The sequence below is a fragment of the Prunus mume genome, linkage group LG4 (assembly GCF_029339155.1).
Source record: "Prunus mume cultivar Tortuosa linkage group LG4, ASM2933915v1, whole genome shotgun sequence".
NCBI lineage: Eukaryota > Viridiplantae > Streptophyta > Magnoliopsida > Rosales > Rosaceae > Prunus > Prunus mume.
The window spans coordinates 7,486,190-7,500,359 of record NC_142701.1 but is presented as its reverse complement, the minus strand read 5'-3'; the positions used below and the strand labels follow the sequence as shown (position 1 = coordinate 7,500,359).

At 41.5% G+C, this 14,170-nt stretch overlaps 1 protein-coding gene across 1 annotated transcript; it reads left to right on the top strand.

Annotated features, from left to right (window-relative positions):
* Positions 1 to 1,900: 1,900 nt before the first annotated feature.
* LOC148917818 (floral homeotic protein AGAMOUS-like) lies at positions 1,901 to 9,465 on the top strand. The gene is made up of 3 exons (XM_089050407.1): positions 1,901 to 2,483; positions 7,630 to 7,691; positions 7,780 to 9,465. Exons 1-3 carry the CDS (start codon positions 2,292 to 2,294, stop codon positions 7,862 to 7,864), a joined length of 339 nt encoding a protein of 112 aa, XP_088906533.1. The 5' UTR covers positions 1,901 to 2,291; the 3' UTR covers positions 7,865 to 9,465.
* Positions 9,466 to 14,170: the final 4,705 nt, after the last annotated feature.

Genomic DNA, 14,170 nt, shown 5'->3' with positions numbered 1-14,170 from the left:
CAAATTTACGTCGTTTACTTTCAAACCACGTCGGTAGTTAACTACCGTTGTTATTGCGTCGGTTGTTTTAATATTCCGTCGTATGAAATTTTATACTACGTCGTTTTTTTAAATAAGCGTCGTTTTTTGGTGACTTTTATTTTATTTTTTTCTCTACTTGCAGGTCTGATTTCTCTGTAACCATGGTTTCTCAAGCGCCAAGTAAGGATTCTAGCTTGAACAAAAATGAATGTAAGGAGCTTAAAGTTTCAAAACCTCAAACCAAGCCCTCGAAGAAGATGAAATTTGTTTCATCTAGTCGTGGTATAAACACAATGCCCCATGTTGTGAAGAGAAAGTTGCAGAAGATCAAGCCAGTTATTGAGTACAACAAAAGGGGGAAACCATATGGCCCTACACATACTGAGATGCAGTCCTACATTGGTGTGCTGGCACGGTCCAAGAAATGGACTGAAATCCCCAAGGATATAAAAGAGCAGATTTGGGAAGCCGTTGACATGGCTTATGTGGTAGGGCAAGGGGGTGAAAAAATGGTGTTATCATATGCTTGCAAGAAATGGAAGGATTTCAAGTCTACATTAATGAGGCATCATATCCTTCCATTCATCAATGAGAAGAAGAAGTTAAGACAACCCCCTGAATTATATAAATTCATAGAGAAAGCATATTGGGATGCCCTCTTCAAGGTTATCCAAACAATTTGAGTCTGTCCATGCTGAACAAGCACAGAGGAGAGAGAAATGTGAATATAATCATCGATTATCTCGAAAAAGATATGTTGGTTTGGAGGATGATTTGGAAGAAAGCATGCTAGGGGTAGAAACTGATCGATCTACCTTGTGGAAGAAAGCTAGAGAAGACAAACACGGTAACATCCCCGATCCAAAGGTTGCGGAGAAAGAAAAATTAATTGTAAGCCTAAATTCACTTCACTCTGTTTTAAATTTGTATTAAACTGCATTGGAATTTTAATTAGACTTGCATATGGAACTAACTTTATGTTTTTATTGACTTTAATGTGTCTTTGTGTTAATTAGGATGAATTGCAAAAATAAGTCAGTGAAGGCACTCTTACTATCTCTGGAAGTAATGATGTGTTGACTATGGCTTTGGGTCCCGAGCATCCAAGGAGAATTAAGAGGTGTTGGGGCTGGGATTTCCACTAGGCAATGCTTCAATTTACCTAGACAACAGAGGGTGAAGTTTGCCAATCAATTAAAGGAAAGTGTAAGAGATGTCCTTAAAGAAGAGACCTTGAAGATGGAGGCTAGAACCAAGCAATTGGTAGAAGCTGAGATGGAGAATTTGCTAAATCAGCTGTGCCAACTAATTCCAAATTTTGATCCAAGGGTGCTGAAATTGACAACTTTCCAAGGTCCTGAACAAAGTCCCAAAAATTCAATGTCGGATAAAGGAAGCTGCTCTGGGGCGCTGGATGTCAGAGCCCTCAATTTTGAGGATGATAATGCCAAAGATGGAGAAAAGCAAGAAGAAATAGTAACTTCTATGAACTCTGCATAGAATTAATTAGACGTTGTTATCTTAATTACAGACGTTAGAAATAACCCACAACGACATCTTTTATTAGAAATAACAACAAATTAAACTAAATTATAGCCAACAGTAAGGTTCGACCTATATGCTTTACATTAAAAATAACAATTCTTCATGTCATTAAATAAATAAAAACCAATACTTAAAAAGTCAGAGAAAATAAAAATAAAAAACAAAATAAATGGAAAACGTTTTCCTCATTCACCACATCTTCTCTCTCTCTCTCTCTCTCTCTCTCTCTCTCGTCTTTCACAGGTAAGAAAATACATTTGATAATTAAATAATTAATAAAATGAATGGTTGGTAGAGTCTGAATCAACAAATGAGTGATTCCCATTTCCCATTTAGCATCTCTTTTGCTTCATCTCCAACGCATACACATTTGTTTTGGAATCTCCTTTTAAATACCCACCTCGCAGCTCACATCGCCTCCATTTTCTGCATATCTCCTTGTCCAGATTTGTAAAGAGCTAAGAAAACCCAAAGGGTAGAAACCTCTGTTTCGGTCCTTAATTATCATCATCCATGAGCTTAACTACCTAGCTACCTAGCTAGAGCTAAGAGCTAGCTAGTTGTTGTTGTAGTAGTAGTATTGCACCAAATTTTCATTTCATATGTTTCTTGCTTCAACATTTTTGTTCATGATCAAGCAGATAGAGAGTAACTCAAGTACTGGGTCTTTAAGTAATTAATTAGCTCCTTGATTGATCTCTTTGTGCTTGATTCAGCATGCAACTATGGCCTATGAAAACAAATCCATGTCTCTGGACTCTCCCCAAAGAAAATTGGGTTGGGGAAAGATCGAGGTCAAGCGGATCGAAAACACAACAAACCGTCAAGTCACCTTCTGCAAAAGGCGCAATGGGTTGCTCAAGAAGGCCTATGAACTCTCTCTACTCTGTGATGCAGAGGTTGCCCTCATAGTCTTCTCTTTATGAGTATGCCAACAACAGGTATTGCTTTTAAGTTCCTCTTTAAAAAAATTTCTTTGCAAAATTTGTTGGTGTTTCTGTGTTCAAGATTTTTGCTTCTGCAGTAGAATCTGTGTTAATTGCTATATATTTTAGTCTCTGTTTATGCATTTAGATGAAGAGGTGCAAAACAGTTTAAATTTGTTGCGTACGGAATGTCAGCCTTATTGCATTATTGACCTGAGTTTTTAAAGTACGATTTTTTGTCTGTATCACAAGTGCCCTGTAGCATTGATGACTTGAGTTTTAATTAGTTGATTATTGTATTGAGTTGATTTCCTTTAATTAACATTGATATTAACGCCGCAAACAAACAGTAATCAATTTTTAAGTGTTTTCCCTTTTTAGTTGGTTTGCTTTTCCTTCTGTCTTATATACAATTCAAAGTTGAATTCATAGAAAGTTATAGCCTTCTGTTAGTTTCTTTTGTTTTATACAATTCAAAGTTGAACAAATCTAAGTTACAGTTCAGAAATTTGCAAAAGTTTTGTTTTGTAAATTGTGTGGGACTTTGTTACTCTGTATGAGAAATGAGAAAGTATGTAGGACCATGTTAACAATCATAGATCATGCTAGCAGCCATGTTGGTCATGGTTAGAAACCAGTCAAAATATTTCGAGTGAGGCACTTGGTATGAAAACTTTGAGGCTTTCAAAGGGGGAAATTAATAGTTCTATTACAAAGAGCCTAAGAAGTGAAGATATTTTAAGAATAAATATCCCCATTGTACTACATATAGAATGAGATGCATATGAACAAAGGGTACCAAAGCCTTACCCTATGTATTAATTGATGTGCACTTTATAAAGAAAAATTAGTTTTATAATAATTTGCTTTGATCAATTAATGAGGGTATGGTAACTAGAACATGTTAATTATGTTATAAACATGGTTCTATTACTAATGCAACATTCAATTGATTTAAAGGAAATTATAAACTAATACTATAGAACTATTATCTTTAAGGATAACGTAAAACTTTTCTACTTTTTAGGCATATGACAAAATGATTAACAGATTGCTTAATACCTTACACAATTATGTGAAAATTGTGGGGGTGACAGACATGAAGGAAAATTTGGAATTCTATTTCCTAACAGAGAAAATGGAAGTTTTCTCTTTATGAGTATGCCAACAACAGGTATTGCTTTTAAGTTCCTCTTAAAGTTTTTTTATTTGCAAAATTTGTTGGTGTTTCTGCGTTCAAGATTTTTGCTTCTGCAGTAGATCTTTGGGTGGATTTAAGCAGGAAAACATAATCATTGTAATGGTACTCAGTTGAGTTGAGATTGAGTTCTTTCTCTCTCTATCTCTTTAACTTAATTATAAGATTCACTTGTCTTTCTTTCTTATCTTACTAAATCAAAATGACAAGACCTCCTCTGAAAAAAAGCACATATTAGGGTTCCAATACACCCACATGTGTTTTGCTTGAAATATCTTACAATCTCCGTTGTACACCCATATCAGGACACAACCACTCATACCCAGAAGAGTTTTCCCCAAACCCCTCTAAAATTTCCCAAATATCACTTTCTTTTCCTGGAATATTCACCAAATTAGGGTTCATTAAGAACTACATTGGGTAAACAATTTGTCCAAAATCTTTCAGTGGGTAGCCCTTAAATTTTAACCTTTCCGGTTTTCTACCTGGGTTTTATCATTTAGGTAAATTCTTTCATGAATTATTTTTCCAAATTATTGCTCTTGAAGTGAAAGAGAGTATATATGAGATCATAGCTCCAGCGGGTCATCATGAATATGTCACTGCTGGGCATTGGAGAATGGGCTTTGCATTTGCTCCAGATCTTGCATAGATATATCATGTATTTGTGCAAGTTTTTAGCGTGGGAGAGATAAAAGTAAGCAGAAACAATAAAATAGATGGCTTTTGATGTTCTCACAATTTCAGACAGAAAAGACCAAATTTTATATTAATATATTTACTCTCACTTGTTTAGAGTATAAATAAACTAGAATTTTTAATTGTTTGTGAATTACTCGAGGTGGGTAGTAAGGTAAACTTGAGGCCAATGTCCCTTGTGTAAGAGCAACTCCACCCATATTGCCCTTAGTCATGGCAAGGGGGGAGCTAGGGCAGCCACTATTCACGTGAATAGTGGTTGCCCTTGCAAAATCAGAATTTTGTGTTTCCACCCATTGCCCTAGCTAAGGGCATTACTATTCATTTTTTTGTTTTATTCACAATTTTATTTACCTTAATAATTAATGTGGATAATATTTTCGGATAAGATTTACGGGTTCCTACGTGTCAAGACTATTCATAATCAGATAAAATTTCGGGATAAGATTTTTTGGTTCAAATTTCGGATGAATTTCAAAATTCAAATTTCAGATAAATTTTTGGGTTCAAATTTCGAATGAATTTCAAAATTCAAATTTCGGATGAATTTCAAAAATCAAATTTCAGATACATTTGGGTTCAAATTTCGGATGAATTTCAAAATTCAAATTTCAGATAAAATTGGGTTCAAATTTCGGATGAATTTCAAATTTCAGATAAGATTTTCATCCAATGAAATCAAGCCACGTGGCATCTTTATCTTGCCAAATTTTTCTATAAAACCAAAGGCTCACCTCATACCTCTCACACCACATCTTTCAATATTTTCATTTCTTAGAGTTTAGCATTCATACTCCATTCATTCATACCCCACTTCTATACAAATTCATCGCTTTTGCCAAGGCATCTCTCCATTTTGCCATCTCTTTGTTGAGAAGTTTCCACCTACTCGACAATACCATTTCCGTACGAGTGGAGTCCGGAATTTTTTCGCAAAATTGGGCATGAATTTTTTTCCACATATGGAAAAATTTCATCTCATTGCCTGACAAGGGACAATGACAAACTCGGAGCCAAACCTCACACAAAGAAACATCTTCCATGGTGCTCCACGCCCCTCCGGTTTCAATAGAAGAAGCCATAAAAATAATAACTAAAATTACAAGGTGAAAGAGATGAAAATGTTGAGTGAAGAGTGAAGAAAATGTTGAGTGAAGAGTGAAAAATATGTTGAGTAATTGTAGAAGTAGAATAAAATGTATGAGAATTGGTGTTGAAAGTTAGGATTTTTTTTTTTTTTTTTTTTTAAAATTTCGATTTTTTTTCATAATTTTATTGTCCAAAAATCGCCAGCCGTTGGATTAAAATTTGGAATCAAATCGGAGCGCTGGGAGTGCCACGTGGCTTCCACCGTTGTGGTGGCGTCGTCGGCGCGCGAGTTCAAATTTTTAACGTTGCGCGTGCATTGCACGTGCCAGCGTTAAAAATTTGAAAACCGCGTGACGACGTCGACGCGTCGTCATGGCGTCACCTCCACCTCGTTTTGGACACGGGCGAAAGTTGCCTTGGGCGGCCCGGTTGGTGGGTCCCACACCCCGGCACGGGCCGCATGGTCGAAGCGGATTTTTGTTTTTTCCCCCTCCTCGGGTGGGCTGCATGGTTGGAATAGCTCTAAGAGCAACTCCACCCATTTGCCCTTTGCCATGGCAAGGGGGAGGCGGCGAGGGCTAGGGCAGCCACTATTCACGAGAATAGTGGTTACCTTTGCAAAAAACAATGTGTGTTTCCACCCGTTGTCATGGCAAAGGGCAATTACTATTTATATTTTTGTTTTTTTCACAACTTTTTTTACCTCAATAATTAATTTTGATATTATTTTCGAGTTTCTACGTGTCAATACTATTCATATATCATAATTGGATAAAATTTTCAATTTCAAATTTTAGATAAATTTTTTTAAAAATTGGCTGGTATTTATAGAAAAAAAATTCATTAATTTTTGGGTATTTTTTTAAAAAATTTCCTAATTTTTTTCAGTATTTTATTGAAAAAAAATTGGCTGCCGTTGGATTAGAGGAAAATATCCGATCGGAAAACCCAGACGACGCCATGTGGCAACAGAAAAAAAATTCAAATGAGTGAGTTGACGTCAGCAATGACATCAGCCCAAAACTCGGGCTCGCGCTCGGGCTAAACTCCCCTTCGGGCCTTCCTGTGCTCGTGGCCCCCACCTCCTGCCCGGGCAAGCCTTCTCCGCTGGAATTGGGTTTTAGCTTTTGCCTCCCCCAGGCCGAAGCTTGGGCTCTTCGCTGGAGTCGCTCTAATGAGTGGCAAGAGTTATATGGCCTGTAATATTGAGGAGCTGCGCCAACCAATCACAAGGTCGAGGATTTTAAGGTATCAGAGGCATAGGATAAAGTGAAATCTTAGGTTGTGTTTTCATAATAATATATTAAATTTTATATTCTGATTTTATTTTTTTGAGAGAATTTTATATATGAATATTTCTCTCTCTCTCTCTCTCTGTGTCTGTCTCTTCTTTTTCCCAACATAGGAAAAAATTAAATTTGGCTGCGGTTAGAAACCCCCTCGACAATTAATTTCAAACCCAATATTTGGATATAAGCATGCATCTATCCATAATCCATTACTTTGGATGAGCAAAGCTAGGAAGTTTCTCTTTAGGAAGAAACTAGTGAGGTAAGCCTTGTTGTTGAAAGTTTGATGAAATAAGCCACAGAAATAGAAACAATCCTTTGCTAGGTAAGCCTTTTTATTATGTTCAAACTATCATAATGATTCAGAGAAATTACAAGGTCATATTTTAGAAAGTTTTCACTCCAAAACGAATTCTTTGTCTATTAAAGTTCATCTTATGCACTTCGCTTTTGAGTTTGAATGCATTATCTGAAAACTTTTCAGACTATTTCTGGAGATTGTTTAAGTATTTGATATGTTTAAGCAATGCTATAGATGTAGCCCACTTAGAGGATTTGGTACATATTTAACTTGGTGTTCTTCCTTGAGCACTAGTCTCATGCATATTAATTGGTTGGACTAAATGTCTAATTAGGTGTATATGCATATCCATGCTTGGTAAGAAGTTAATATATTAGTTGATGGAATTGCTTTATGTATAGCAGCTGATTAAAGACATATATAGCTCATGCAAACAAATTAATTTATTGAAACTCCGTCAAGGTTTATGCATGCATCATAACTAGTAAAGCAGTGTTTACTGATTTTGAATATATTTTGAATGAGATGTTTTAACCACTGATTTATGGATGTAAATCTCAGTACTACCAACAAGAAGCTGCGAAACTGCGCTCTCAGATAGGGAATTTGCAGAACTCAAGTAGGTAATCTTAAAGGGATCAAGTTCAACCCTAGTTACCAAAAGCTTTCCCATATCCTAGATTTTCAAATTGGCAGCCTTTTCTTTGACAGGCATATGATGGGCGAGTCATTGAGTTTGCCGAAAGGAATCAGCAGAGTCAGATCCAAGAAGGTATCTCTTGTTTGCCGAAATTGAGTACATGCAGAAAAAGGTACCACTCTTTGAGTCTTCCTCATTTATAACATGCATTACTATTTCTCATCATGTTTGAAAAGTAGTTTGTTGAGTATCTAAGTTGACCTTACTAAGCTTCTAAGCTTTCCCACAACAAGTTGCGCATACTGCTCAAAATCATTCGTATAAGTTTTGTGCTGTTAATAAAATTTACCTAACAGGAAATTGACTAACAGTGATTTAAGTTCAGTTAACTGAAGAGTTAGTTTAATTTGTCAGTTAACAGTGACAAGTTGCACGTGTCTTTGATGTTAGACTTTGCCTAATTTTGAGATTAATCATAATCTCAACTTAACTCAGTAAGCATTTTTGCCCTTGATGTATATCAATAGCATATCTACCTACCTAGGAAAAGGAATTAAGGGTAGGCAAAAGGCTAGAGCTTGGGAATTGAAATTCCAATTTATATCACTGCAGGCAGAATCTTAGTCTAATATTATGATACACTATTAATTGTGAACACAATATTTGGATATAAGTATGCATCTATCAATAATCTGACTTTGGATGAGCAACGCTAGGAAGTTTCTAACTGTCTAATTAGGTGTGTATATATATATATATATATATATATATTTCCATGTAGCAAAAAACAGAGTTACATTGATCTCACAAATGTGGAAATTAACTGCTAAATCTACATGTTCACATCTCACTGCCCCATTATTCCCATAACTGATGACTCTGTGGTGAAAGCTTGCACTTCATCATCATCATTATCATGAAACTAGAACAAGTCCACCAGTTGATCAAAAGTAGCAGTGTTCAAGAAATCGAGCATATCTTCATTGTGAACCTGGAACTCTGACGCATTGACTTGAGCACTTTCAGTACCAACTCCAAGTTGAGCACCAGTTTGAATAGAGCCGTGGGATATATGGAACCAATTTGGCGGAAACAAATTAGAAGATGGTGAAGACCTTTATTTCTTCACCAAATTGAAGAGCTCGAGTGCGAAGAATACCCGCATGGCTCACACCATAGGATCTGCGTCATGGAAAGCTAAGAACTCAGGAAAAAAGGTCCCTGATTACATTATGAAAACCCTAAATCGGATCAAAACGGTTACTAGATCATGCACAAGTACAGCCTTCGCCCTTCATTGGTGAATCCCAAACCAACTCATCAGTTTGTGGTCTGCCGAATTCGAAAGAACCACATGAGGAAGAGAAAGTTTAAGTCGACAGCTGCCCTTATTGCCCTACCGAAGGATCAGCCCTATATCCCGACAAAGATCTACAAAGACTGCAGGCACCGTATCTCGGAGCTTCGGCCAGAGCCTATCCCTATCCCTCTCAACCTCGACGACCCATGGGTGGCACAGCTAGTCCCTCTACCGAAACCCACCCACTTATCCTCCAGAGAAGGTGCGGGGGACTCGGATGACTGGGAACCTTATCGTCCTCAGGACTGGGAGCCATACCATACTGAAGTATTCGAGGATTGGGAAGCTTACCTAACTCATACCCATCAAAACCACAAGCCTTCAACACTCGTTGTTCTCCCTCATGCCGACACGACCATGAGGCTCCCCTTTAAGAAAGTCCGATGTCTTGAGAGTGAGCAGCAGTAGCAATCAGTCCTACGGGACGGCCACGCCTCGCCCCTTCACCAACGTATCCTCAACTATCGCCAAGAGAAGGACATTCGGCGATCGCCCGCATTGCCTTCTACACAGGCAAGGAGGATCCCCTCACCCATATCTATTCTTTTCAGTCTGCCCTCGGATGCAAGGGCCTCAGTGACGAAGATATGTGTCTCCTTTTCCCTTCTACCCTTAGTGGCGCTACTTTGAACTGGTTCTATCGGCTGAATCCTCGCACTATTAACTCATTCGACAGATTGAAGCAAACCTTCTTCGACCATTTCATGATCCAGATTGATCGCTTATACTCCGCAGAAGATTTGTATATGCTTCGGCAGAGTGAGGACGAACCCCTCTGGAAGCATGCCACCCGCTTCAGCCACAAGTATTCCCGATGCCTAGAGATAGATGATCGGGCTGCTTACGGAGCTTTCAAAAGTGGTCTTCGCAAATCCAACTTTCGCTATCTCATCCATAGCAATCCATGGAATACTTACACCAAACTCATCATAAAGAAGGCAGCAGTCCATGCGAAGGCCGAATACTTTAACTCTAAACGTGGCCTAGCCAACCCGTCATGGAGTACTTTTGGCAATTCCCTATGCTCCCGCACCCACCCCAACGAACCTTGCCCACTCTACTTCAGGTCTTGATAATCGAGTACCCAAGCACCCCAAGAGAAGGATGGCTACCAGACACCTTCAGAATGGGAAGCGCGGTCGACATGGTACCCATCATCGGTCCGGCAACAACCCTTCAACGACAAATGGTTGTGCCCCACTCCCCTTCGAGCCCAAGCCCAGGTTCGAAGTATTTACCACCCTCAACACTATTTACAAAAACATCATGGTCCATGAGGCATCCATTATACCCAAACCTCCCCCCAAGAGATCGACCAACAAGCCTGTGCCGAACATAGGCGTCTTCTGCCGTTTTCACCAGTTTACTAGCCATGATACAAAATCCTGCATCATCGCAACATCATTGAGGGCCTTATCCGTGAGGGGAAACTAGACAAGTATGTGCACAACCTCCCGCCTCTCTTGAACCCTCACCAACGACAGATCAACATGATTTTCACTATCAGTGGTGGTCTCACATTGGCCGGGACCTCCAATAACTTCATCAAGCACTATGTCCGCTATTCTTAAGCATACCAGGTCTTTAGCACTGAGCATGGGCGCCTGCCGAACACTCCCAAGTCAGGCTAGGCCCCAATTACCTTCAGCGAGAAGAAGCGTGGTGTCATCCTCCCTCATGACGACCCACTGATCATTCAGGCTAACATCTCTAACTTCGACGTCAGGCCCATCTTGGTTACACCGGCTTTCAACGAACTCCAAGTCCCTACTCACTTGCTCGACTGAAGCATCACACCTCTTGTGGGCTTTTCTGGTGATGTCGTTCAGCCCATTGGAAACATCCATCTCCCCATCTCTATCGGTTCAGCACCCCAGCGAGCAACGGTCACTACTCTCTTCCTCATCGTTGATTGTCCCATGGCCTAGAATGTCATTCTTGGACTCCCTGCCTTAGCACAAATTAGGGTTTTCATCTCCATGCACATGTTGTTGTTGAAATTCCCTATCGTCCAATGCATGGGCACGGTGTGCGGTGACCAAATTACGGCCTAAAGTTGCTACACTTCTGCAGTCAAATCAACAAGCTAGTCAATTTGAGGTAGATGGAAGCTATCCTTCGGACAAGCCCGATTAAGGTCGGTGTAGTCTACATACATGCGCCAATATTTCTTTGGTTTGCGGACCATCACCACATTAGTCAGCCAGGTGGGGTAGTCTACCTCCTTGATGAAACCAATGCTGCGCAGCTTGTCTACCTCTGTTTTCATGGTCTCGTATCTTTCGGGTCGTAGGCAAGACGCTTCGCCGAATGGGTGACGATATGGTTAATGCTTAACTGCAGGGAAATGATATCGCGATATGTCATGCATGTTGTTGTAGGACCAGCAAAGACCTCGGAGTTAGTGAAGGTTGGGCGAAAGGGCAGTGCCGATCTGGACATACCGATCTGGGAGGTCGTCATGAAGGCAAACAAGTTTAGGGTCCTCCATAGGTTTAGCCTGCTGGGTGACAGATTCCTCCCTAAGGTCCTCATGTCTTCCACTGAGGAAGGGGTTGGGCTTTAGTCACCGAGAGGGCCTCATGCCGCTGGCTTGGATTGGTAGATTTGACTGCCGAAGCATAGCAACTTCGGGCCCCAAGTTGGTCGCCACGCACCATATCCGTGCCATGGATGGTTGAGAATTTCAGCAACAGCATGTGCGTAGAGATGAAAACCCTCATTTATTCCAAGGCAGTGTGTGCTGAATCGATATAGATGGAGAGGTTGATGCTTCCAATGGGCTAAACGACATCACCAGAAAAGCTCACAAGAGGTGTAATGCTTCGTTAAGCAAGTGAGTAGGGACTTGAATTTCGTTGAAAGCATCGGTGAACATGACACTGACCTAACTGCCGGTGTCAACCAGGATGCGCCCGACGTCGAAGTTGGAGATGTTAGCCCGAATGATTAGTGGGTCATCATGGGGGAGGATGACACCACAATCCTTCTCCTCGCTGAAGGTGATCGAGGTCCAGCCTAACTTGGGCGTCGTCGGCAGCGCTCGTGCTCAGTGTTGAAGACCTTGTGTGTGAAAGAAGAGGGGACATAATGCTTGATGGAATTATTGGAGGTCCTGACCAATGTAAGACCACCACTGATGGTGGAAATCATGTTGATCTGCTGTTGGTGAGGGTTCGGGAGAGGCGGGAGGTTGTGCACATACTTGTCTAGTTTCCCCTTACGGATGAGGCTCTCAATGATGTTGCGTAGCACAATGCGGATTCTCAGTATCATGGCATGGTGAAAATGGCAAATGGCGCCTGTGTTCGGCATGGGCTTATTGGTCGATTTCTCGGGGGGAGGTTTGGGTATAATGGGTGCCTCATAGACCATGATGTTTTCGTAAGTGTTGTTGACGGTGGTGAATACTTCAACCTGGGCTTGGGCTCGGGAGTATCTCCGGCATCGATGGTGGGTACTGTGTCGACCACGCTTCCCATTGCCGAAAGTGTGCCGTAGTCATCCTTCCTCTTGGGGTCGGGTACACCGATTATCGGTCGGAAGTTGAGTGGGAGGGTTGGTTGGGATGGGTGCGGAGCAGATTGGGATCTCCAAAATACTCTGATGGGTTGGTGGGCCACGCTTGGAGTTAAAGTATTCGACCTTCGCATGGACTGCCTGCTTCATGAGTTCGGTGTAAGTGTTCCATGGGTTGCTATGGACGAGATAACGGAAGTTGGATTCGCGAAGACCATTTTTGAAAGCTCCCTAAGCAGCCCAATCATCCCCTCTAGGCATCGGAAATACTTGTGGTTGAAGCGGGCGGCATACTCCCGAAGGGGTTTGTCCTCACCTTGTCGAAGCATATACAAATCGTCCGTGGAGTATAAGCGATCACCTGGATCATGAAATGGTCGAGGAAGTTTTGCTTCAAGTCGAAATAGTTTATAGTACGAGGGTTTAACCGATAGAACCAGTTTAGAGCAACGCCACCGAGGGTAGAAGGGAAAAGGAGACACATACCGTCACTCGGGCCCTTGCATATGAGGGCGACTAAAAAGAGTGGATATGGATGAAGGGATCCTCCTTGCCCGTGTAGAAGGCAATGTGGAGGATCTGAATGTCCTTATCTTGACGATAGTTGAGGATACGTTCTGAAGGGGCTAGGCGTGGATTCATCCAGATGGGCTGATGGCTGCGGCGTTGCTCACTCTCAAGACGCCAGATCTTTTCAAAGAGGAGTCTCATAGCCGGGTTGGCATGAGGGAGAACACCGAGTGTTGAAGGCTTGTGGCTTGGGTAGGTAGGAGTTGGGTAAGCTTCCCAATCCTAGAATGCTTCAGTATGGTATGGCTCCCAGTCCTCAAGACGATAAGGTTCCCAATCATCCGAGTCGCCCATACCTTCTCTAGTGGATAAGTGGGTAGGCTTCGGTAGGCGGCCTAGGTGTGCCACCGTGGGTTGTCAAGGTTGACAGGGATACGGATAGGCTCTGGCTAAGCTCCGAGATGCGATGCCTGCAATCTTTGTAGATCTTGGTCGAGATATAGGGCCTATCCTTCAGTGGGGAAATGTGGAGAAGCCGCGATTTGGTCGTCTCTAGATGAAGGTGGCCTTTGCCCTTGTCGAGCCTGGACTGGATCGGGCGCTACGACGGGAGATCACTGGCTGGTTCGGCTGGGTGTGTTCAACATCCTGAGTAAGGTCCTGCTGGGCACCCTAGTGGCAAGTCTTTAGCGAGTTACGCTTCAAGGCACGACAATCATGCTCTAGCTCGACATTCTTGGTACAAAGGTGTTCGTAGTTCTCCGTCATCTTGGCCATACTGGAGTGGAGGCGCTCCACCTCCTCCTGGAGATTCCTCCACCGAAGGTTTCTTTGGGAGGAATCCCCACGGAGGGTGTGGTCGGGTATCGAGACCGGCCTCGCTTCGGATAGCAGAGTGTGGGGAGTATAAGGCGACAAGGCTTGATGGGGAGGGAGCCAGCGGGACTCATAAAGGGAAGTGGGATTCAGAAGTCAATTCTCATATATGGCATCAAACTGTTGATGATCCTTTTAGGGATGGTTAACTTAGGTAGAGAAGCATTGGATCTTCAGCAGGGAAGAAAGTGAGGACC